This window comes from Scomber japonicus, chromosome 1 (genome assembly GCF_027409825.1).
Source record: "Scomber japonicus isolate fScoJap1 chromosome 1, fScoJap1.pri, whole genome shotgun sequence".
NCBI lineage: Eukaryota > Metazoa > Chordata > Actinopteri > Scombriformes > Scombridae > Scomber > Scomber japonicus.
Window position 1 is genome coordinate 22,641,016 of NC_070578.1, and position 27,499 is coordinate 22,668,514.

Genomic DNA, 27,499 nt, shown 5'->3' on the forward strand with positions numbered 1-27,499 from the left:
ATAAAGCATCCCCTCAAATGTGGTTATCAAAAACGTGTGACAAAAATATGTAATGGAGGTATGATATTTTACAATTTAACAATAAACTTTTATTTTTATTTAATAAATGTAAATAACTATAAATAAATGAAAAACACAAAAAGACATGTACCTATATGAAACTTGAATTAAGAAAAAGGATCAAATATGAATAAAATGCTGCCTAATTTTAAAAAATAAAGAAAAAGCAAGAGAAGAGAGCCAAATCGCTGTAATGCTGTTGCCGATATTTGAAAATGGTGGGTTTGATTATTGTGTCGGACGTCACGCTCATGACTCTGGTGACGACACTCTTTGACCAATCAGTGGCCAGAAGTCTGTTGACGTCACATTTTTGTATCGGCTCAGCTTGCTTGGAACCTCACCAGAGCGAGTACCAAAAAAGCACCAGGTACCAGGTACTATCCCTAATGGAAAAGCAAAAAAACAGTCAAGTCAAGTCGAGCAGTGCTACTGTAGAACTGTATAATGGAAAAGCCCCATTAGTGTGATGTTTGAAACAATGCCAGCTGCCAGTAGTGAGGGTAAACATTTTACATGCCCATCTACTGTACCCCCACATCCTCCACCCTTTTCATTTTCACTGGCCCTCACTTGGCTCTGAAAGTTGCCCTTGAACATAAATTGCTAGTGAAGAATAAATGCATATCAATGTAATTTGTAGGAGACAGGGCTGCAGTAATCTATACAGCAGCCATGTGAAGATTCATAGTCTTGAATTATTAACGTACCACTTACCATCACATCCTGTCTAAAAACATGGACTTAGAAGAATGGATATACTAATGGCATTTTCATTAGTTTATCAGGAACGGTTTACTAGCTTTCTTCTTTTGTTTAATACTTTATATTCTCAAAGGCCACCACAACTGTGTCAATGTGTTAGATTTTTTATTGTCAGAAATATTAGTCTTTCTGACATCAGGAAAATAAAATCAATTTGGAATTTAACAAGCTAAAATCATCTGCCACCCACTTTTATGTTTTCTTCAAAAATGTTGCTGCGATTGCTACTTCCACAAGCTACTCTAAAGAATTTTCAAGGGGACCTATTATGCTCATTTCTAGCTCTATATTTTTATTCTGGGACTCCACTAGAGTAGCTTTGCATGACTGACTAATAAAAACCCCTCTTTATTTACTTATTACTGGCTCTTTATGCAGCTCCCCAGTTCAGCCTCTGTCTCTTAACAGGCAATTAAGAAACAGAGGCTTCTGTCTTTTTAAGATGAAGAATTTACAGGAAATGAAACATGTTCCTCACTAAAATAGCAGCGCTAAAAAGCAGTTGACAAAACAAGATGTGGAGATATTTGGAGCTCTTTGCACAGCGGATCAGTTAGAAACAATACAGGTAGGAATAGTACAAGCAGAAACAGCCACAGTGATGATGATGTTTGAGAGCAAAACAACTGAACAACATACTTTTCTTTGCCCTGCTGTGTAATGGAAAAACACTCTGCAAGACTACCCCTAATACAATAAAAAATTGCCATAATGTTAGCAGAGCTTGTGTGCTATGCAAGGAGCAGATGACCATATAAAGAAATCTGTCATGAGCTGATGTTGGCTCAGGCTGAAAGTAGAAAAAACATTGGAAAGGGGGCATTCAGAGCAGTCTGAGGCAAATAATAAGGCAAAGCAATAATATGTCTCCTGTATTTCATCAGATTTAATGATGAGTATCTCTTGGCATGTCTGTGCTGGGGAAATCCCACCAGTTGCAGCCACTTGAGAGGTGCTTATTACCAAATAAAAGCCTGCAGTCTGAACATAGACAAACACATTTTTGTTGTGTGGAGATGAAATTGAACCCACTGAGAACAAAAACGCCTTTTTGACTACAAACTTGATATATGTTTTTAATCTAAATAGTTTCCTTCCTCCTCACAATTCTTATCAGCACAAAAATCTGAACTTTCTTTTCTGCACACCTTCTGGGATGAAAAAGTCACACAACCATATTCTAATTGGTTGAAGCAAGTTCTCAATCTACACAATAGACTTGTATTAAGCCAATCAAAGCTGAAATGAATTAAAATAAGAATTTACTCATTTACTTGTTTACTGTGTATCATGATAACAAAGCGCTCCATTAAGAAAAATAAGCCTGAAAAAGCACACAGGCTTGAATGTTGCACAAAGGCCACAACACTGCAACCAAAACCCAATGCAGCAGGTTTGCCATCTACAGTATCTCTCAAATCTGATCCCTCCTCTCCATGGGGAGCCATAAGCTGTAGTATTCACTCTGTGCTACTGAATCCATCCATAGGGTTTCTTAAGCTACTACTGCACACTGCTGCAGCGATGCTTTCTTCAACATCTCCCAGTTCTCCTATACTGTATCACTCCCTTCCTGTTCCTGGCAATGAAACTGTAAATGGAACTAGATCCACTCATTGCTCTTACTCTCTATCATCTCCCCACAAACTCCACGTTAATTAACAGCTACAGTAAGCATCACCACCTCCATGGATTAAAGTCAACTCAAGTCCCACTTTGTGACTAATTATTAAAGACCCTTCCAGATATGTTTTATGACAATATTAAATAATAATTTGGGTCTGATATGTTTTTTCCTGAAACCCCCCCCCCCCCCCCCAAAAAAACAAACCCTAAGCCATTCTTCAATATTGGTGCACTAGAGGGTTCAAATTTCAACATCACACTTGTGTAAGTTGCATATTGGACAGGTTCCAAACTAGTTGGGATCAAGGTCCACTTCCTACTTTTTCAAGAACTTCAACAGATGGAAACCTGCATCTGCTGTTAAAGACGGTGGGATTGAAAGCTGCAGAAAAAAGTAAGTACACATTGAGTCAAGATTATATTGTCATGCTACTATTCTCATGTTAGGTGTTACATAATATCATTCATTATTAATTTATAATGCAACTGTATAGTATAATAAATACATTTTGTAGTTATTTCTAGTAACTGTATTCATTGTTGGACTTGATTTGACTATGAGTTTTTCTAGTTGTACTTCAGGGCTACATTGCTATTCACATGACCTCTGTCAGACAAAAGACTTTCTCATTGATTGTCCTGTTGGTTGGAGATTACGCAGTGGGGTTCAATAGATTTTCAGCAGCACATGGGTCATGAAACTCAATCAGTGCTGTTCTGCAGTTGCAGCCTGAGTCATTACAGGACAACATTTTGTTATTTATACTCTATGATTAGACAGAACTCTAAACCTTTTGTACCATTCCTGTGATGGAAAAAGTTGAAATGACAGTTTAGGGTGTGAATAACTGACACACATTTTTCTGCCGCAGTATTGATCAGGATAATGAGAAGAAACAGCCAAGTTCTTAATTTATTCATTAATACTGGGTTTATTTTGGCTTCATACATGTGAAATGTGCTTCACAAATAAAGTTTTCATATTATTACAAAAGAGAATGCTGTGAATTAGACACAGGGAAAGGAACTGATGAGGCTTATCTGGATTTACCTAAAATACAGGTTGTATTCACTGTTTAATGCCAGATATCTCCCTTTAATATCACTGCAGCACTAGGCAGATGTCTTTGATATCAAGCTTTAATTATAATCCCCACAATAACTGTGTTTACAGTCTTTCATTCACATGATATGAACAATGATAGGAAAGTCTGTCCTATTTCATTACTTAATATGGGACCATTCCATGTAGTTGCAGTATTTATGTTGTTTTATTAGAGAGCAGCAGTTGTAGTGAGCAGATGTGAGCAGATTGTTAGATATGTGTAACTGAAAATGTACGTAATAATCAGCGTTAATATCAGCAATTTCTACCTGCTACCTACTTTATTTATTTATCTAAAATGTATTGTCAGGGACAGAACACATTAACAGCTCTGGTGTTCTTTGAGCCAGTGTTTTTTTTAACAGTAAAAGGGTTGTGCAGGTCCTTGGGAAGAATATTCCAGTAGTGTGTAGAGAAAGCACAAACAGTCCGTGTGGTCCCTGCATAGAATCTCTGCATGTACCCCTTATATAGCATCTTATACTGCTCTATTTTCCGAATGACTTGAATTAATGAATGTTTTGCCTTCAATAGCGCTACCTTACACCTATATATAATACATTTCATTTGTTCAGGGCAACAGATGAAGATTCAATTCTTTTAAAGTGTGGAGAAATTGTTTTGAAAATGTATTATTGAGACTAACGTATCCCTGTAAAGAGTGGAAATCTACCTCATTTGCATGTGCCTCACTTTCATTCATACAGTGTGCTAGAGATGTGCATAGGTGTTAAAAGAGGTTACTGGTGTTTGAGTCTGTTGTGGGGACTAGTCTGGAGCATAATTAGCGAAGTATGGTTTTCTTGTCTATGTCAGACTTTTCATACTCAAACTCCATGCATCACAAGTAGCTCCTCTGGGTTAGGGTTAGGGTTAGGGTTTACATGCAAGGTCCTTGTCTTGGCTGAGTCCCTCTCCTGCTCAGTCCTACCTCATTCAATAATTGATAGAGCATAATATGTCATCACACAATATCATCATACTGCACAGTCCTTTTGGGTGACATCTGTAGTTTTCTCACTACTATTTAAATTATAGTCCTCCATGATCCTCATTTCTCAACCCAACCTTCCTGGCAGTGGTTGAGAGATATGATGTCTGCTTAGGTCTTCTTGTGATGCATTGTTCCCGGCTGGCTTCACTGGCACAATACCAAACATTCACAGGTGTTTTAGGAAATCATTTGTATTGTAATTCTGTTTCAAGGTCCTGTCCAATTTACTGTGTTCTACAGCACAGTCTCACTTGAAGGCACTTGAAGGATCACCTTGGAAAAACTATAGTTAAGATTTCCCGCACATACATCTCTGTGTCTCAAAAGAACAAATCAACACATTGTGACTTGAAGTCCAAACAGCCACCCAGTGTTTGAGACAGTGGTGATGGGTCTGCGTCACCACTGTCTCAAGATTATCTATCAGTGATTCATTGCAGAACATCACATATCTAATCAGCATAACCTCCCTGCAACTGTAGAGAAGAAAATGATTCAGAAGGTCTCTGCATGGTCATATGTAAAAGTTTAAAACAGTAAAGCTACAGAGAGTGCAAAAAAAGCTGATAATTTCCTCTAAAAACACAGAACCCCTGTTTAGGAGACTTCATACAAATGTACTGCTAAAAGCATAGGAAAAAGATTATGCCATTCGAAATTGAAGTCCACACAACTTAACTTGTACAGAAGAGTATTTTATGAAACCAACATATAAAATATACATTTGTTTTATTGTGCCTCATTAGAATGATTCTTGTATATCATGATAGAAATATGCAGCTTCAGTGTTGTGATCAAATGTAAACAGAGCAGCGGTTCCTTTCACCCTCACACTACCCAGGACCCATCTCTTTCAAGCCTCAGCCAAAGCCTGTATCTGTTGGCCTGGTTTGATTGTGTCTCTGAGGATCTGTCAGCAGCCAGTCTGCACGCTGGCAGGTGGTCTGGAGGCATGACCAATACGCTGTAGACAGGCAGAAAGACAGAAAGACCCTGCTGGGGCTCTATGGGACTGCTAATCTGGGGCCAAGTCAGGGTCCTCCAGTGTTGTCATTCTCTCTCTCTGTGTCACCACTGTGTTTCAAAACTATTATTGAACTCTAAACTACATTAACCTCCAAGCAAGGGCAAGTTCCTTCAGTCCAACAAACCAAAGCAAGTAAACAACATGGAGTGTAAATCTGGGCTCTGAATTCAATCCTGACAAGAACCAAAATGATTCATCATTTCTACACAGTGCTGGGACTCTGGTCTATAATATATGTGATAAAATCATCACTGTGTCAAGCTATAAAGCAATCAGTGGGGCTATTATCAGGCCCAGGAATTCTAAAAGCATGTAATTTCTGGGGGGAAATGACTTATGGGACTTATCTCCCTTCTTTACTGATGATTGCATCTCTGCCATTAGTGAGGATGGGTTTTTTTCACATTGGGCTTCCTGTCATAAGCTTGTCTTCACTTTCTTTCTCACAGTGCAATCCAGTCAGAGTGCAGCTGAAGAGGAGTTGTCCCTCGCTTCTCGCTGTTAGTGAACAGGCTGAAAGCTGCATTAATGATCTTTGTACAGTTGATGTGTGCTATCATTAGCTATCCCTACGGAGGGCTATTCTTTCACTGGCCCATCTGCTTGTGGTACCACTGAGCTAAACGCACACCAACTAATTCCCGACTCCCCGTCAGAACCGATGATGGTGCATGAATTAAGCATAGCACTGAGAGAAATGACAAAAGCAGTCTGTCTGCTTTGAATGGTGTCAGCATTCACTTTACACATCAGTGCTAACAGTAACAATGACTTTGAGTCCTGAAACTCAATGGGATCATCAGGGGACAGCAGGTGATCACTCAAACTTCAGAATGAATTATTGATTATTAATTCTGAACCTGCACAAGAGAGAGCATGTCACAGTGTGTTCTGGGTACACATGCAGAGGGATAATTTCCGTCATTGTGTTCACTTGTTCCTTTTTTGTTATCTCTGTTTAATGTTTTTGAAAGGAAAAGGCTGGTAATATTCTTCTTAGTTAGTATTAAGAAATCCAACTTCCAAAACCAATATTGAACTGATCGTATTATTAACCTCAACCTGCATTACCATTAACATGGGCACTGTAGTTTATTTTGAGTCAACCACATTCCTGCTCCTGTGAATGCTTGCTAGCGGACAAAATGTGTAGTAATCCACAGCTGAAAACAGTCCCCAACAAATTATTACTTCAGTTTGAGTAATGTTTGATAAAAAACTACAGTGCCCAGCTGTTTCAGAATATTGTTTATGTTTTGTTTAGATTTTTTAAGAGGGGGGCATACGCAAATTTCAAGGTCTGTATTTATATTCTGGGGCTTTGGGATATATTTTACAGTTCAAAAACCTCCTTATTTATCTTAAACAGACTGTTTTAGCTCCTGTCTCGTTGTCTTGTCCCCATCCAATGAGCCCACTCTGTTCTGATTGGTTAGCTTCTGGACACTGCTCCTTAACAGAAAACAAGTAGTAGTCCTATTTTGCATCTTTTTCCTGTGTTGGCTCTCTACTGGAAATATAAACTTCTAAATATATCCATACATGTTCAAGCCTGAATCTCAGTGGACAAGGTGAAACATTTTTTCAGCCTAGATTATGGAATGAGTGAACTGACATTCACCTCAAGTTTTGGAAATTTTGGCCATGTTTAACATAGATATCCAACATCATAACAAACAGAAAATAATGATATGTCCTGTTTAAAATATTCCTTACCCATTTTTAAAGGGTTAGATCTTAAAAAGAAAAAAAAAAACAAGCATGTCCCACAGAAAAATATTGAGACATTACACTTTTCTTGTCTGTTCTCTTCCATTTAAGTCCACATAATGGATAAATGCAAGCATGCTCCTGTGGACTCCCAGTTTAGAGTTCATTCTTGTTCAACTTTGACTGTGCGGATGTGCACAGTGAGCTAATGGAAATATTGATGCGCTCCAAAGTCTTTTTTCTTCACCCTGTTTTTACAATGCTGCATTACCAGACTGACAGAAAAATATAAAATAACACTAGCCTTAAATCCATTAATGCAAATGTCAATGTCTCAGCTCCATTTACTAGCTGGCACCCCTACCTCTGCACAGTTTATACATTCACAAACAACATTGCTAAAAGCCAAATGTGACTTTTACATTGAGTTTAGTACTCCACATAAAGGAAGAGAGTGAGGCTTTCTGTGATCTTCCTCCCAACAACCATAAAGTGTCATTATCATAGTTAATTTTCTGCACATTACCTGGTTGAACAATGGCCCATGGCCACAGGGAGTGATATCATTACTCACCCTTATGCCCAGTTCCACATTTTCTCCCCCGTACACCTCCATCCCTTCATCCAGCAAACCAATCTCCTCAAAGTACAGCCTATCCACCACAAAGCAACCAATCAGGGCAGGGCTCCTGAGGAATTAAAGAAAATGAAGATCATATTTGTTTATTTGTTGCTGTCTACTGCACACGTAATGTAAACTTGGCTCAGTTGCCATAGTTACAGCATTGACTAGAGGAGAAATGTGACCTTGCACCATATCAAATGTCATCTCCCTTTATGGAGATGTTTATATAATGTAGGTTAAAAAAATATGTTGAATTAATAATTACTATTTAAGCATTTGATTTTAGCTATCAAGATGCAGTCTTCACTTACTGGATGGGAGCGCTCTTGTTGCCCCTGTGCCACCAGCTCTTGGGTGGGTTGAGGTAGCGACACCACAGCTCCCAGTCAAAGCCCTGGGCAGACAGCGGATACTCTTCAATCTCGAACGTGTCGTACTTGATGTTGTCAAATGAAGGGGAAATTATGCGGGTTCTGTCTTCTTTAATTCTTTGGAGAATGGGTTCAGCCCTTTAAATATGCAGAGAGAAAGTCACTCTGCAGTTAGTATTTGTTTTGACAAGCTTCCTCCATTACCTTTGTGATCATGGTTGTCATGTAAGGGGGCTTTTATAAAAAACAATTTCAAGAGGTGAATTCACTTCAATTTACTATGACTTAGAAAGTGCTATTGTCTTCTGATAAATGGGTGGAAATGACTTCAGGAGGATTGTGAGGAAATAAAAATGCCAAATAAAATGTTTATTCATCTACAAACTCTTGTTAATTGAAAAAACAAACAATACATTTACTGTGTGTGTGTGTGTGTGTGTGTGTGTGTGTGTGTGTGTGTGTGTGTGCGTGTTTCTATCTTTGAGAGAACACTTTGGTCAGAATGAATGCAATTCTATGTAATGTCCACACAAGTGACATTGGTCTGTGTGTGTGTGTGCATGTGTGAATATGTTACAATAAAGTTTAAACAAATATATATGACATGACATGACAAGATAATGCAATGTGTAATAACAATATAAATTCAAAAACTTCACTTTTGGACCAAGACAACAGATCCAGTTTACACATTTAACCCTAAAAATTAGAATACAGCCATAAAGAAAAAGAAAAGAATTTGGAGTCTGGGGTCTCTTTAAATGAAATAATTGTGAGTAAACCCACACAGACTGATTGGACTCGTGTGCTGAGCTGTGTATGAGTGACTCACCAGCCAACGTTGAACTCGACGTGGGCATCAAACAGGGCAACAACTGGTGCAGTGGCAGCTCTCCATCCACTCACTCTAGACCGGATCAGACCCTCCTGCTTTGCATGCCTCACCATCTTGATGAATCCTGGACGTTGGCTGTTAGTCTCAGACACAAAATCCTGCAGCTTCTCCTTTAGCTCATCTACAACACACACACACACACACACACACACACACACACACACACACGAATCTCAATATCTGAAGAGTTTTTGAAGATCCCATAAGAGGTAAGTGAGTAAAAAGAGAGCTGCTTGTGAGCAAACTTCCACCATTCCACCCACAAGACGCCACCATGTCCTCCTCCGGTGGGCAGCGTGTCTTTGGTAGGAAGCCAAACATACACACGTTTCAGTGCTTTGATCACTGGACCGGACCAAAGGGCCATGGGGCTTTACCACCAGTCATAACGGAACAGTGTTTCCCACACATTCATTCTTTCGTGGCGGCCCGCCACGAAAGAATGGCGGGCCGCCCATAAGAGGTCCGCCACGAAAGAATTACGTCCGCCACGAATAGATTTTTCGGCTTTTGGCTCGCTCGACCTCGCTCATAAAAGCATAGTAATGGGACTGTCTGTGAATGTAGCTTGTCGTTACAATTCCGGGGCAGTAGGTGGCGGCAATAAAACCAAAGAAGACGCACTTAATTCACCTGGTCGGCCAGAAGAAGAAGAAGAAAAAGAAAAAGAAGAAGATAAAGAAGATAGACAGACGAAGATGGACATAGACATATGTCTTTGTTAGAGGCTATCTGCTGGTGTGTGGTGTGTATGAAACAGGTGGAGTTCACGGACGTAAACAAAACAGTCACGTGTCCCACAGATGCAGTGTCGGGAAAGGGACCGTATATGGTTTGTTCCGTGTCTGTTTCCTTACGTGTTGGACTAAATACATGGACATATTGAGGAAAATATTTCGGCTTTATGGAAACGGATTTCATATTTCACCAGAATGGATACTTGGCGAGCTGTACAGAAAGTCCTGAGTCATAAGATGATCGTTGTGGATAAAGAGAAGACTTTGAAGGTATGTAGCATTATAGCTGTTAGCTTACTTTAGCGGAGTGGCTAGCCGAGCTAACCGCTAATACTATTACAGCTGTGAGCAACCATATAATTCATGAGTGGTCTTGAATGAATCAGGAGAATCTAAGCTTTCAATGTAACAATGTACGACATGAATATATATGTTTAAGGGTTGGTGTTTAAAACATTCAGAAGAACTTGTCGCTACCTCCCAACTTCCGGTCCGTCCCGTAGGCGGAACAGCGTGTTTTAAGTGTCTGCAGTTCCGATCCTTCATGTTGGCTGAAACAGACAAGTCACCCTCAAATATGCTGAAAACCATGTTGAAGTTTGGCCTGCAGTTAGTCTTCCCTAATGTTTATGTGGCTTTGAGGATGTTCCTTACGTTGCCGGTGACAAACTGTGAGGGGGAGCGATCATTTTCTCATTTGGGGAGAATCAAAAATGAGCTGAGGACCACACCACCACAAATAGATGCCTGTCCTGTGGGAAACACTGCGGAATATTGCAATATTGAGGAGTCAGTCTACAATGTTAATTTAAAACGGGGGGGGGGGGGGGAATGGAGGAAGTCCAGCTGCTTTAAAGTTTACCTCCATTATTACCTGAGCTATACACAGTATAAGTCATACCCTGCAGGATGAATGACTCCTAGAAAAGTATATTAAAGTTCTTTCCACAAACTATAAATAGTTGCAATACAGCTTCTAATATTCTTGAAAATATAGTAAATTGTTAGGATGTATAGGTTCCCCTTGTGGTTCAACTAAAATCAATTTTAAGTCACCTAAATCAAACGTGGGATGGTCACTATATCATTAAATACGGTCAAGGCCATATATTTCACAACTCTGTACTGTAAAGACTAAAAGGCTGGAAAAAACAAAACTTTCATCATCTTGGTGTTTCATCATCCTGTGTATAAATCACCTTAGGCTGTGTTCTCACCATTTCACTTTTAACTGCTTACTCCTTATGAGCAAACAGAAAGCTGCAGCCAGGAAATCGTGCTGTGCCTAAACTAAGCAGTGTGAGACCTTTTATTAAGCTGAAAAAGTTGGATTTTCATGGCACTGCTAATATAACAGTGAATTTTAATACGACGTTTCAGAATATATAATAGTATATGGAGTACATTATCAATATCTATCTATCTATCTATCTATCTATCTATCTTCTATCATATATATCATTCATATACTGTGTATATATGTATGTATATATATATATATATATATATATATATATATATATATATATATATATATATAGTACATCTATCTATCTATCTATCATTCATCTATCATATATATATATATATATATATATATATATATATATATATATATATATATATATATATATATATATATACTGTATATGTATATATACTGTATATGTATATATAGTACATCAGTTTTTCTTCAGACACAATATTGCACTGTAGATATAAAAAACACTAGCTATGGTCTCTCAATTTTATAAAAATTAACCTAAATCAACGAAAGATATTTATTTGTTTGAGGATTTTTCTGGTACACAAAACGTAACACAATTAAATTCAAGAAAGCACGTGCCCATTTGAAATGAATCAATATATTACTGAATGCTTACTGTTATGACTGTTCATGTCAAGGAAAACGTTAAGTTAGTCTATTCTCACACAAACATAACTGACACAAAAACTTTATTATTATTATTACAAATTACTTTAATTTGTTCAAACCTTTCCTTCGGCAAGGTCGGGGAAGCTGGGGACATGAGTACAAACATTTCATAAAACATTTTTCATTTTTTTTCAGTAAATATTAGTTCTTAAGACACAGAGAAGTGCTGATATTTCACACCAGACAATAAACAGGCCTGGAGTGAAAGAATCACTGTATGCACTACATGCAACATATAACTCCATGGTATATAAGACTGTATCCTGCTTAGAACAGTCTACAGCTCTACTTGATTAGATATCCAGAATTTAAAGGGACTCTGGCTCAAAATGGCCAGAGCAGTTTTTGTGCATTGTAGAACAATTATCTTAGTAATCCCTTCACTTCTTAGTTTTATTTCTACCTACAGGAAAGCTGTTGTAGCTACTCATTTGTGCAGTTGCAGTTGACGTGCCAACAGATTACTGCATCTGTAATCATTCCTAACCCATCAATAATTAAGACATTCTGATGTGAGCGTGAATTGAAAATAAGAATGATGATGTGTTAAGCCTCATAACAAATCATAATAAAGGGCAGTTCATTACATGAGGAATGGCTGATGGCCAATGGTCATCAATCTTTCAGGGAGTGATATTCTGATGAAGCTCTGTTGGAAAGCAATGGGCTTTGGGATGGAGCCATGGATGGAACAACAAGCAAACAGGTTTCTAACAGCGTGGTGCAGTCATGCAGTAAATCCAGTCACACATTTGAAATGTATAAAGCAAACACTCAAGGTTTTTCCTCAGAAGATAAAAAGCAAAGCTAATGGTGAGTGGCAGTATAGTGAACACCCCATTTAGCTCATTTTTATTCTACCCTCAGTGAGATATGACAAAATAACACTGGTTGAATCTCTGTATAACATATGGATACTACATTTATATTTTCACAATGAAATGAAATGAAACTGTTCCTTCTTTAATACTTGTCTTTTAAGTTCAACATTGATTAAAAATTCTGTTGTTGTTAGTTTCAGATATGTAGTTCTACACATAATCATGCAAAGGATATTTGATTGAAAGATGGGATTTGTATGATATTGTATTCCTTTGTATGATCTGTTGTTGCATGACCATTTTGTCATTTGTTTCTGAAATGAGCTTGTGTGTCTGAGACTCAAAATGTTCTAATTTCTAATGCATGCTCAAATTAGGCAACATTTATCACTATGCAGGCACTACCGCTTGCACAGCAGATGGCAAATCAGCATGGATACTGGTCTCACAGTTGCTGTGCGGTTTTCACCACACTACTTGGTAATTTCTCACTACACAACGGTTGTGAAAATCTGTGTCTAAAATACCAAACTGCTACTCTCTCTCTTCCTCCACAATTCCACCAATTTCGTATCCACACCTTGGGTCCACTGACAGTTTGTTAAAAAAAACTTCAAACTCGTTAAGTTCCGGAACAATTGTGCACTGCTTGTGTTTTATACTTGGCGGTAAATACTGTAAACTCAGCTTTGTTGGTTTTTGCTGATGTTGTCACAGCTTTTGTGTGCCCTCCAGCTTTTATTGGCTAGACCTGCAGGGAGTGGTTGATGGAAATCCAACTGTTTTTTTATGGTTGCGTGGACTTCTCTGGACACCTGAGCCACTCACTGAATCCATATTTTGTCACATTACTCACAAAGAGAGTGGAAGCAAGCCACAGGACATGGACCAGGTTGTACCAGCTGTTCATAAAAACATCACTAAGTTCATAGTAAATACAAGCTACTTTCAAACTAGGGATTTACTAAATCAGGTTGCACCAGTGAAACCTAAGAAATGTTTTAGCTAGTAAAAACGTAAGTTAAGCAACCGACAATACAAACACAGGAAATCAATGTAGCAGCACAAGCTGTTACATACCTTCTTAGGGCCAAAACATAAAATAAACTTAACTTTCACTTGTTTTTGAATGAAGGTGTTACTTTGGACATCCCGTATTTTGGGTGATTTTGATTTGTCAGGGACAGCTCCCGCCCTGAATTTCAGTCACAGGCAGCTTCGCTAGCCAATAGTTGGTCAGTATACATTTAACGTGCCCAAACTCACGTAACATGGCTAGCAGACACAGTTGTTGTTGGGGGGCGGAGGCTTGTGTTTGATTTGCTGGCTAACTGTGCGAGTGAGCATTGATGCGAGTGTGCCACTGTCAAAATGAACGGACCTGAACCTCTCAAAAAAAAAAAAGACTACGTAGCTACAACAGGCAATGGGAAGAGTTAGGGTTCTTCTACCTGGCTGCACAGAAGGATAAAAAACTGTTGGAATCAGTCAAGAAATATCCATGGAAGAAGCCCCAGATGGTGAGTCTTCTTTTGCTTTGTTATTTAAATTAAATTTATTGTAATTGCTTATTTATAAAACACACACACATATATATATATATGTATGTATGTGTATATATATATATATATATATGTATATGTATATATATATATATATATGTATGTGTATATATATATATATATATATATATATATATATATATATAGGAGCCCTGAGGGTGCTTTCACACCAACAGCAGTTGGTGTGCACTAAACAGTCCATTCGGACCAAAAGCTCTTAGTTCGGTTCGTTTTTGTTGGTGTGAAAGCATCAATCGCACTCGGGTGTGCACTAAATCAAGTGGACCGAGACCTCCAAAAAGAGGTGGTCTCGGTCCGCTTGACTCTGCACGTCTCTCAGACGTGCAGAGTCGAACAAGATTGGTCTGATTGAACGTCAATCAGACCAATCTTGATTCGCTTGCAGGTGTGAACGTGGACCATATCGCAGCCTGTATGCTACATAGTAACAATTTTACTGCCTGGTGCGGACCAAATAATCAAACTAGTGGTGTGAAAGCGCCCTAAGAGTTAGTTTGGTTTAGGCCTAAAGCTTTCCAGTGTCTGTGGCATATGTTACTGTAAATCACACATCTAAGCAAGTACAATATTGGTTTTGTGTTACTAAACTGTGAAATCAGTAGGTTTATGGTATGGCTAATGACACTTTGGAATTACTGTGGGCCACCTGCTGGGTGCACGTGTGTGCTCTGGGGCCTGCACTGGTACCTGCCCACACCCAGAACAAAGTGTGCCTCATTTGGAGGTGGGAAAGTTGGCAACCCGAGCAATAGCAGTGTTGTCAATTTCACCTGACTTTCTCAACTTTAGTGACTTTTTTTGGGACTTAATCTCCGCTTAGTAAACACTTAAGTAATATCTGTGTTAAGTTTAAATTCATGAACAGCTTCGAATCAGAAAAACTAGTTGTCAGCCGCTATAAATGCTTAGTCTTACAGTACAAATGTCTCCTTCAAAAAAGAGTCTTGAGCTAAATTAATTGATTAGTCCATCAACAGCAACATTTCAGTGACCTAATTATCTCTGGGTTGTGAAGTGAAAAAAACAGCCATTTCACCTTGGACACCTCTGACATTACAGGTCAAATGATTAATTTATTAATTGAGGAAATAATTGTCAGACTAATCGATAATGAAAATAATCTTTAGTTGAATCCCTAATCTCAGTGACACTAACTCTTTAAATAAATTAGTAATTAATTGACTGATTGATGAGCACCTAAATGGGGTTTTCTCAATGAGATGAACTTGACTCACAAAGCTCTTGACAGACAGAGAACAGGCAGATACACCACATGAAACAGATTACATTCTTTTGGCTGTCTACATTTTGCTGCTCATCTCAAAATCCTTCACCCTTGCATACATACAAGCTGCAGCTTGGTATTATAATCTAAGTTAAAGTATGGAATCATAAGTCTTCTGATAGCCTGTCTAATAAGTAAGCCCTTCTCAAAACCCACTCTTACACAGACAAGCCTTTTCTTGGGCTACAGCTTGGGACATTATCCAATTAAGGAGGAATCAGCTAGGTCATTTTGCCCTTCTCTCCCTTGATGGCTACATGTTCTCCTGCATACTAATGCCTCTTGGAGGTGAGCTGTGACACTGGTGGATGACTAATGTAAAGCTGTGGGTACCTGAGAGGTTAGCTGTGGATGATGACCCCCCTCAACAATCTTGGCGACATCACGGGTCAGCAGGCTAACGACATTTAGCACAGATAAGATTCTCAGTCATTGTGATAATGACAACAGTCGGCCCATCGGTGGCAGTGTGACAGAGTGTTCAAGCAAACAGGGTGAAATGCCATCAGCAAAATGTCAATGCGTGACTTGGGTGCCTAAAGGAGCTAAAGGGGCCTGCTTCCTAGCTCTCAATTAAGTGATGACATATGAATGTTTGTGCGATGTGTTAATCCTCCTGTGCTTTGAGGTGTGTGAGCAAGTGTTTGGGTTTTCACCTTTTAAATAGAATGGAAAGATAACTTTGGATATGTTCAACTTTTTGTTTGATAACAGCATGAGGAAGAGTGATCATTTTATCCCTGCATGTTGAGATAGTGAGTTATGAAGACATACCACAGTGATCTTTATTCAGTTCCAGCCGGCTACAGGCCACGCTATACGTTTTGCATTATTGAATTCGGTAAACATATTCCTCCCAATGCCAGTATTCCCCATGGTGATTGCCCCTACAAGCAGCACAGCTCATTTAAAAGTATATTGCCTATAAATGACCTTGGCACAGTATCATTAGTTTTATAGCCCACTTCTGCCTTTGTAATGTAGTTAAGTCTTGCACTGTAAATTACCAAGTCTACTTTTCACAGGTGACTTCAAGTCTATCTCTTCTGCCTCGCATGGCTGGTTAAAGTTACCTCATCATCAGTCATCTCTGTAATAAGTGAACAGCAGTTACACATTATCAGCATATACTGGGTATCTTTTCAACCTGCCAATATTGACACCATATCCAAAGCATGCAGATGCAAGAATTAGGGTTGCAAATGATGACAAGATATGTGCAAACATTCATCACCTTGCTGGATAGCTATCTGCCTCGAGGCAAATATACTGGCTTTGCAGCTAATTAGTGTTATTCATTTATCTGTTCAATCTAGTCGACACAACCCCAAATTAAAACACTGAAGGAGACCGGAGGCCATCATTGGAGCAATAGGTTTCACAGATACAGATTTCTCCACAGATGAGGCAATAATATGTAAACTAAGACATAACTGCTGTAAACTACTTTCTAAACCCTGCCTCCCTTGGCTACAATCATAATGGTGGCAGATTTGGCACTTGATCTCATGCAAAGATAGACAAGAACAGCTTTTCATTTCTTGCCTATAATGGACACTGTCAGATGTAGTAACATACCAAATTAAACTAACGATACTGTAGCTTCACGCTTTAATTGTAAAGGCGGCCTTCAGGTGACTTTTCAATGTTTCCTGCTGAGACATTTTAGTTTTCAATTTTGACTATATGCATCATATTGTGTTAAAAATGCTAAAGCTGCATGTCCCAGATAAAAAGTCAGCATCCTCACCAGCTGATGATCCATGTAGAGGACATTTAAATAAAATAGCCCAAGAATTAACTATAGTTAATCTAACATAACAATGTTTGTATGTAGTATACTGTAGGTTTGTAGTTTGTATTTTCAGTGTGTGTAGCGGTATACAAACATATGTAAACAGCTTTCTCGTTATGAGAGGAAAAGTATTGTGTAATGCTGGGTAATGAGGGCTGCAGTGTTACTCTGACAGCATCTAGCTTCCACACACTGGGCTACATATTTTAAACAAAGCTTTTTTTTTTTTTTAAATGTGAACCTATACTAATGTAGTAATGATAGGCTCCATGGCCTTCCAAATAATGCTCGCTTACCACTGTAGGTAGTTAGATAGCTGAACATGCAAATGATTGTAGCCTAAAGATGACCATAAGCTGAATCACTTTCACTTTTTCACTTGTGTTTTTGCTTTTTGAACAGCTAATGTTAATAGGTCTGCCATGTCTATTTATTTATTGTTGCTATGACTGGACAATCACTTTTTGGGGGAGGGATTTAGCAACAATTCACACTTCTATAGTATTAAATGCTGCTGCTTACTGTTATTGCTGTTGTCGTCCACGAGGATTATCTCTTTGAGAAGGTGGGAGGGTGTCCTTTTGATGGCAGAGTGGATGGACCGTAGGATGACGGACAAGGCTTCATTCACAAAAATGAACACAATGCTCACTTGAGGGAGGTTTAAATGATATGTGATGTTTCTGCACCTGTGGAGAACAAATAAATTGTTGGTGAGGCAATGCTTTGTCTGAAGGATTAACAGATACATTTGACAATGTTTCTTCAAGAACAGATCAATGTCAGATTTTATGTCAATGCAGCCACTTGGCAGACTATACCATGTTTTTGTGAATCAAGGTGTAAACACTGACAGAGCCACCACTTCAAGGCCTGCAGATTTCTTTGGAAATTAAACAGTAGAGTGCTGCTGCAACAGTGGTGCACCTGCAATGCAGTTATGAAAGAGATCTCTTTAGGAGGAATAAATTATAGGTAGTGTGGTAAGGTCTCACATCAATCAAGTTCCTCTCTGTCTGTTTTAAAACACTGTTTCCTGCCATCACACACTGACATTTTCATAGGGGATGAGGCGAGTCCAGCCTCCCCTCCCATGAGGAAAGTGTTGGTTTCCAGGAAATGCAAAGGGAGCAGGCTGTAAATGTATGAACAATAAGCTGCAAGCAATGCTCCTTTTAGGTTGAACTGTGGAAATTATTGTTTCTGTGTATGACATCAATGTGTTGGAAGACAATTATTCCTACAATAACCCTATGTGACCTACGGTTTAAAAACTGTATAAAAACTGCCCATAACCCCCACGTCATGACTAATTTAATTAGTACACACTGGATTGTGTTGGGATTGTGATCTTTCTTAATGCCAATTTTAACAAAATCCCATCACTGTTATCACATCATGTTGTTCATTTCAGCCAAGAGACTTTACAGAATGCCATGGCTCAGGCACTTCTTATGGGAAATGTGCTGGGAAAACACGAATGCAAAATGCATGATTAATGTATCCCCCAGAACCGTTTTGGATGAGTGTACAGAGCCAGTCTTAGTGCGAATGGATGGTCTGTAGGGTGTTTAGTGACGTGCAGCAGTGAAAATGCCCTAAAGAGCTGTGTAAACTTTCACACCAGGGTGTCACCTTCTGTTCTGCCCGTAACCTTGGTGATGTGAAAATGAAAGCTACACATAAAAGACAAGTCACACCCAACCAGTGTGGTGTGAACAACTCTTTGTTAACTCTATGTTGGTGTATTCACTTTGCACGATTGAGGTCTGAGACTTAATCAAAGTGTCGACACTAAACAAGTAAATGTACAAGGCCTTAAAAAAAAGCAAGTACACTTTCATTTATAGGATGCAGATAGAAAGCATGTACCTGCCACCTTCAGGTAGCCTAAGGGACTTGTGACGGATACTTGTACAGTAAGAACAACATCTTATCAAGCCCTGTACAAACCGTATGTGTCTCCATGATATTGTTAATTCAGCAGCAGGACGTTGTATTAGATGCTGTAGGCAAAAGTGAATTCTTCATAGGTTATCAATTAGAGGCACTCAGTGTTTGAGAGGGAACAATAATGTGTTTTTCAGCTTGGCAAGTGCCTCATGAATTCTTTTATTACTGAAATGTAAGCCAAAAAAGCAGCCCAGAACACCAGTGCAGAAAAGGTTTAGTGATAGGAGGATATGTACTGTGAACAGTGAGACTAAAGCTGAAATGATGAGTCAATTCATATTTTGACATTTAATCACCACCCATTTTGATAAGTGGTTAATTATTTCAGTCAAATTTCAAGCAAACTTGCCAATGTTTTGCTGGTTCCATCTTATCAAATGTTAGGATTTGATGCTTTTCTCAGTCATATCGAGCAAACCTACAATAGTAAACCCCATCTTCTGTTTTTTGACTGGAGGTCAGAGAAAACAAGAAATTTGAATATGACATTTTGGACTCCTGGAAATTATAATAAAAGCAGTTGTCAGTTGTAGCACTAAGTTAGACTATTTATACCGTAGTGTCAACTTTAATATCTCTGGGTGTATGAGACATTGAGAGCAATGCGGCAATATTATATTTTTAAATGATTTTATTTTTCTTGTTTTCTTTGATTGATCAGGTGTATAATTTGCTGTCCGGTTATTTTATTCATGAACAGTTTCTCAATAGATTTGACGGATGGTAATACAGGAATTACAGCTGCAAAGATTAGCTGATGATTTGATTGACAGAAAATGAATTGGAAAATATTTTGATAATAGATACATTGTTTTGAATCATTTTTAAGACAAAAATGCTGAAGTTCTCTGGGTTCTCTCTTAGAGTAAAGTGTATACCTTTGGGTTGTGAATATTGATCAGGACATAAAATATTTGAGGGAGACTCATTCATTTTGTGAAACAGTGATCAACATCTTTCACAAATTAATGGCATTTTATAGACCAGAAGATTAATCAAAAATGAAAATAGTAGTTTGCTGCAGCCCTAACAAGAATCAGCTATTTCTATGTGGAAACACAAAAAATATTACTGTAATTGCTTACACTATTAAACAGCACTCCCAGCTTGGTTTGACATTGTTATATTGTATTCCATTTTGTTTCTCACTTCCCCCAGGAAGTGGAAGTAAGAAACAAAATCTCGTCACACACCTGAAGTTGGTATATCACTAGTGCCATGTCAGTAGACTTGATTTGCAGCAGCACAATATCCTGACCTAATATCTGTAATTCAAACTGTCATTTATATCAACTGCTAGAAGACAGTTTATTGAGTTAGTGGTCTATAAAGATGACTTTATAGTGTTTCAGCATTCTTACCCATCAGGCCTGAGGTCTGGTATTGGCCTGTCTAAGGAGAGACGATCACTGAGGTAGCTGTTATAGCCGTAGTACTGAAACATCTTCAGCGCCACCCGCCGGTTGTCCGGGGCAAGCTCCTTACCCCAGTGAGCAAACAGCGACGAATCAGAGAAAGACGTGTCCGCCTGACCGTCCTCTCCCCTCCCTGGAGTCTCTAGGAGGCACAGGAAGACAAATAGCATGAATATTTGTCTAGGCCGCAGCTTCTCAACCTGCGGCTGAGGTTGTGTGTAAGATGACATTTAAAGAACAAGGAAAAATGATAGTGCTAATATAATCAATGTGATGAATGCTGTTTTCCTTATGATAAAATGTATGCTAGCAGGTGAAGGGTGCACAGTTATTTAAAGAGACTGACTGGCTAACCTTCAACAGTAAGACCTATGACGGCAAGCTTAAGTGTCCTTGAACATAACATTCAGTCCCTTCTAGCAGCCAGTGGGCTGTTTTGCAGCTGACCTTGCTCTTTGACCTCTACAGAGAGGAGAGAAGAAAACTAATTTCACAGATTTCCTTTAATAATCAATCAAGAGACATGGTTTGATTAATTTTTGTTTGGGTAATAACACTTTGAGAAGACTGTCCTCGTGTTTCTTGAGATGAACACTGAAGGGTTGAAAATGAGCACAGGTCTGACTCATTCTATAGCAGAGCAGCACTGACAGCACTGAGAGCGGAGGGACATTTAACAATCACACGTTTATTGTGACTAACAGTATACCACAGCGTGTGGCCCTTGTTGATAGACTCAGTTCATGCCCAGACTCCATAAAACATCTGTGGCATCTGCTCAAAATTCTGTGCTGCTTCTAAGAGGTTTTATTGCACTTTAGAGGTGTTGCACAGTCAGGGAGCTTTCCCATCGGCAAGGGGTTTCAAATTCAATACATACAGTATATAAAGGAGATAAAAATGAAGGGATATCGTCTTGAAGAATACAGAATGAAGGTTTTCCAGCTGCACGTGCATGGTTACAGTGTGTATCTCTGAAATCTAAGTCATAGCATCATCTATAGCCACATTTTTGCACTATGAATAAAAACAATCACAGTTTTCATTTAATATTCTATAATAGTACCTGTTGAGACATTATGCAGAAATTCAATGGTGTTCCACAATCAGGTCTGAATATTGCAGGGCTTTCGTATTATTGAACAGCACAGAGATATTAATGATCTGTTATAACATGGGGTGCAGGTGAGAGGTTGGTGGTAACCTGATGAAGTTGAGAAAATATTGATTTCATGTGCACTTCAGCTGAGAAGGGGGACTGGTGATAAAAAAACTAAAAGCTTTATTGTTGAGCTGCTTTAGTAAAAACCTATACTATATATACAAAGTGTCTCAGACAATGATTAACCTCATAATAATATACTTTAGTGAAAATGACTCCCATGAAACTGAATTCCATGTCATGGATAATAATGGCATATTGTTAATTAAATGTCATAATCAGCAGGAAATGAAATCCAATGAAAACTGGTTCTGGTGTTATCTGTTACTAATTTCATTAAAAGAGGCATAAGTCCCCTGCAGCATGTTGAGGCCATACAACAATAATAAAATACTTATTACATTATAAAGCTTCAGTATTATTGGTTACTTCGAACAAACACAGAATAATTCACAACCGACCAGACATATTAAACCGTTTTGCTTTCTTTTTCAGAGTAAATGGAAATGCAAGCTAAAAGTAAATTGATACAAGTGATTGCTACCTTTAATTATTATTTGACATTGTGTCTTTCTGTTGTTTTTGTTGAAGCAGTTGAATTAATTTGTCTTTCAAGCTTCAGAAAAGCACTATAAGACTATAGAAAAATAATGAGTTGAGGCAAATAAAACAAGACTGAGATGATTATTTTTTTAATTAAGTGAAATAAGGCGGGACTAATGTAAATTCAGAAGCCTCAAAGATCCAAAAAGGGGGAAAAGGGAACAGGCTTTGAGCCCCTGGTGAGACTGTGAACAATGGACAAGGTTAAGCATGTATGTGTGTGTTTTAAGCAGATTGGGAAAAGTTAATATTCATGAGCAGATTGTTGAATATACGAGTGACAAACCGTGTCAGCCACGTTAGAACTAAGACAACAATATGGAGGCAGGTGTGAAGGGATTACATGATAAAAACAAAACCAGAACTGTTCCTGAGAAGGCAGGAGCTTACAGTGAATGTGTTTGGAAGGTGAACAACATTATTATACCATTAGTTACAGAGTTTGCATGCTGTAAAATGAAAACATATGGTACTCATATTTACCTGAATGCTAAGTAAAGAATGAACATACAGAAACATCATCTGACTTTGAAGCTTCTCTCAGCTTTACAAGGTCAAGTTTCAGCTCATTGTTCAGCTGTCTGAAAGCAATTTTACAGTTTTGGTTCGCTCTCACCAATCTCATCATCATTTTTGGCCGCAGCAGGGAGCTGTTTTCATTGCAAATTTCTAAAAACCCACTGTACACTACCTGCTCAACACCAAACAGCCAGTGCAAACAGTTATCAACTAGCTGATGAACATGGTGAAATATTTAGCAGCTGAAATTTCCCTTAGCAGCTGGTAGAGACTAAAAATATAGCTAAACAAGAGTAAATATTGGACCTATATTTATCAGGTACACAAACACAACTCCATATGAATGATAATGTTGCTCTGTAAGAGTTGTATGTATGAATAGACAACTGTGTGCTAACAATTTCACTATATCAACTTAAATGGTTAAGATATATGAGTGTTGTGTTCACAAGTTGTTTTCGCTGTCGCCAAGTACAAAAGGTTTTTTTTTTTTTAAGGTGCGCATACCAGCACCTTTAAAGCTCACTGATTAACACATGGTACCTTGTTTGTTAAATCTGTGCAAAAAATGCAACAGTAAAAATAATTTTTTTCAAGGCTTGAGCTTGTGGTTAGTTGTCGTATCATTTTTAAAGTACAGATATGACAGTGGTTTAAGTCTCTATCAGAATGTGAATAAGTATGTTTCCCAAAACAGCAAGCTATTCCTTTTTGATAAAACAGGCAGTTCAGTGTTCAACAAATATAAAGCAAATATTACTTTCCATGGATACCGTTGGGAACATCATACAGTAGATGTTGGGGTATTTTGTTTGTTTCTAAATTTGAAATGTTACAATTATTCAGAGGCTGTCTAAAGAAAAAAGCCTGATTCCTTGCCACAAAACAAAATGCTTTTATTCCGATGATAATGTATGTATTTTAACCTTTTAAAGCTATCGTCGCACATAAGGCTGCTTAAGAAATAGCTGCATCATTAAATGTGGAAACTCAGAGTTATCCCTCTTTTACATTTCACAATAACATATTTGTAATTTAAAAATATTCAGTTAAACATTAACAAATCAAAAAGTCAACCAACATCCAAGTTGAGAGAACAGTGCACAGTGATTGGTGTGAGCCTGAGGCGCAGTGACTTCAACTTCTTAAATTCAACACACAGTTGCTGAAGTTTCACTGATGTGAAGCAGAGAGAATGCTCCTCAGCTCCTTGATAAAACAACACTAAGAACTGGATGAAAGTTCTGAAAGTCTTTCAATCCCAGTGAGTATGCCTGAACAATAACCCTAACCCTTGACTGCTTGGGGTGGTGATTAATTAAGCCTACTGAGACAGTTTTCGCAGTGATGAATCCCTAAAGCCGTGGTTGGGGCAGGTTGGTGTTGTTTGGACAAGCTAACCTTGGTAACTTATTCTGTGTATGTGATGCATATACAATAGATGTGCATCATGATGATAAGCATAATTGGACCATCTTACCTTTTGGTATGAATAAATCACGAAGAACAAAAAAATGTATGACTATTTCATATGGCTTGTTTTCCATCAGGCTGGTCATGTGACATACTGTAACCTTGGTGTTTGGAGAGTGGTTTCCTCCTGAGTACACATTCAGTCGACTAACCTTGGTGCTAACTCAAGTAAAGCACACCCAAATACCTGAGGCAAATATTAGTGCGCACGTGTGTGTGTGTGTGTGTGTGTGTGTGTGTAGATAGGGGAATTATTCCCAAAGCTTCCCAGCAGCACTCCAGGCATGTGTGGAGTGCTGCACTTAGTCTGCTTCCACTGCGTGCACAGCAAGGCAACTGAGAGCTCTCAGGAGGAGGAGGAGGAGAGAGGCAGAGGAAAAGATATGCAAACACGGCATATACACACTGTGAATTCATACACATTCCTTATTATTAACACATAGTAGCGGTCCCTGATATGAGCAAATTGGGCGGCAATTTTGTCATGACTCATGGGGGCAGCACGAGCACCGCGAAGCAGTTTTCTATTATTTGCACGTCAAGTCAATCTATCACTCAGTTGTGCACGTGCCCCTGCTTGCTGAGATGGTGCCGCACGCACAGAAGCTGTGAGTTAAGGGGAGGGGGGGACAGTTCACATCAGCGTCTCCCCGCTGGAACAGGCAGGAGGGAACAGGAGACCCACTTAATAGAGCAATAGTCTAATGGAATTAGTGGGCTAAAGTCAGTCACACCTCGAATAACGCACATTTCATTCATAATATTATAAATGCAGGTCTATAGTTCATGCACATTTTATTTTTCTGGCTTGTGTGGCTTAAAAAAATAGGTAATACAAAACGAATCTGTGCACCTCCAGGGTGAATTGGTTTAGTCTTTAGGCTCGAGGGGGGTCTTGCCCAGGGCGTCATTCAAGCTAGAACCACCACTGAACCTGATTAACAATAGACCTCCAGGTCGTACATGAACTAAGACTTAGAGGTACAGCAGCACATGTTACATTTTTTAATTTGATCCCATACAAGGAAGCACAACGCACATTTTATCAAATTATGTTTGATAAAACCCTTCCTACCTGTGGAGAAGAAAATGTTTTGAATGTCAAATGGAAATCATTATCATTTTTGACGCCTCAAAGATGAAATTCTCTTCTGTGAAATGCTAACTCATGGTGGTACGGACATAGACTTTTGATAAAAAATTCTGTAGGCCTGAATTGTACACAGGAGGAGATATGGAAGCATCTGGCTGTTTCAACAACTTCAGTTAAAATCAAGAAAAGGTGTAAATCGTTGTCCCAAGTTCTGTGATCCATTTCAGGCACTGTTAACTGTTAAATGGTAGCCAGAATCAAGTGTTTTACTTATTACTTGTTTTTGTTTTATCCCTGCAACTACATTTGTACATTCATTTTTTTTCTAACTGCTATGAGCATTAAACACAATAAATATAGGTCAAACAAACAAATTAGATTTCAAGTACTGTGGAGGAGGAACATCCTTATTAGTGTCACACATTTTCAGAACAGTTTTATATGACCTCCAATATCCAAATTGGCTTGTGTTTTAATGTTCACCACCCCCATGACTGGAGCTCCCCTGTGGCTCATTCACACCTCTTTTTCTTTACTCTGCTATCTTTACATACTGGAACTATTTTTGCCAGAGCAGTGTGCATTTTTAAAGTGTGGAATTCACTTTTATATATAAATTCCTATGTTCATTAACAGTTGGTTTAAAATAAAATGTCTATGGCACTTTTCATTTTTGACTAGCTTTGTCATAACAAATATACAGCATATAAACAATATAGGAAATGTGGCCACTAAAGAACAGATGTTCCATTTATGAAATATTTTATAGACAGTATAACTGCTGTGAAGTGGCTTAACCAAAGTGCAATGTAGCTGCATCAAATAGACGTGCAGCATTAGTCTTGGTTGTTATCATTACTTTTGATCGATAAACCAAATTACACTTTACTTCTGTATTTTGTTTTAAATAATTTAGAGAAATACATGGATCCTGACTCAACTATTATAAGATACAAACCAACAGGATCATCACAATTACATGGAGAGATACAAAGACATTCTTGTAGACATCCTCTGTAGAAATCATAAGTATTTAAATACAAATTAAAAATGACAAGAGAATATTGTTTTAATCTTGTTTGACCTTGAGAACAGACAACCATTAAAGTACGAATCTGTACTGCGTCTGTTTCAATGACTTTACTCTGTTGTAAACACCCTCCAATTAAATCAGACAGTTTTGTTTCCTCAGTCATTGTGAGAGCAAAGTATGAAGCCGAAACATCAAACACTGTGGCGCAGGCAACACATTCATTGTATATTCATTTTGACACAAACTGAGAGGGAGGAGAAGACCTTGACGTAGACTATAGTCTGTTAAGGTCTCATCACCCACATGAAAATTTCAGGACACCCGGTGTTTCTGCAACTTGATATCAAAGCAGCTGTCAGCTGAAAGAGATCCAAGTATTTTAAAAACTTTTCACGTGAAGGTGGATTTGACAATAGCACAGTAAATCCCCTGCACGCTTACTACAGTCGCTTTTCTTTCCAAATGCTTTCCCGGCTGAGCAGCTCCAGACGAACATGACACACATTATAACAACAGCTTCAGCTGCCTTTCCTGTCTTCTCATTTTAGAGAAAGATCTCTTTTTTTAACTCACTTTCTATTTACTGAACAATTATAATGATGATGAAATGAATGATTCTAAGCAAACTTTTATGATAAACTATAAAGAAAAGAATAAATTAAATTCCTATTTTACATGTGAAGATATAATCCTAATCCTTCCTAATCCTAAAAGTGGAAGAGAGTTCATTGCATTGTACATCAATTAGATTTTTCTGTTATTTTGCATACATTTGTCATATTACTATACACAGTGGCGTGCACAGACATTTTGGGGGCCAGGTGCTCAGTGAAAAATAAGGGCACTTTGTGCGGCATGTGGAACAGCTGGCTGCCTTATTATAACAGTGTGAGATTTATCTCCCTCATCTTCC

The 27,499-nt window shown here is 38.4% G+C and overlaps 1 protein-coding gene across 1 annotated transcript in view; it reads right to left on the reverse strand.

Annotated features, from left to right (window-relative positions):
• Nucleotides 1-27,499, reverse strand: part of galnt18b (UDP-N-acetyl-alpha-D-galactosamine:polypeptide N-acetylgalactosaminyltransferase 18b) — a 79,252-nt gene that overhangs the window by 22,391 nt on the left and 29,362 nt on the right. The window contains exons 2-6 of the mRNA XM_053317228.1: nucleotides 20,650-20,845; nucleotides 17,858-18,024; nucleotides 9,116-9,299; nucleotides 8,224-8,421; nucleotides 7,862-7,976 (exon numbers count right to left, since the gene is read on the reverse strand). Of these exons, the coding sequence (XP_053173203.1) occupies nucleotides 7,862-7,976; nucleotides 8,224-8,421; nucleotides 9,116-9,299; nucleotides 17,858-18,024; nucleotides 20,650-20,845 (860 nt within the window). The remainder of the gene's footprint in view (nucleotides 1-7,861; nucleotides 7,977-8,223; nucleotides 8,422-9,115; nucleotides 9,300-17,857; nucleotides 18,025-20,649; nucleotides 20,846-27,499) is intronic.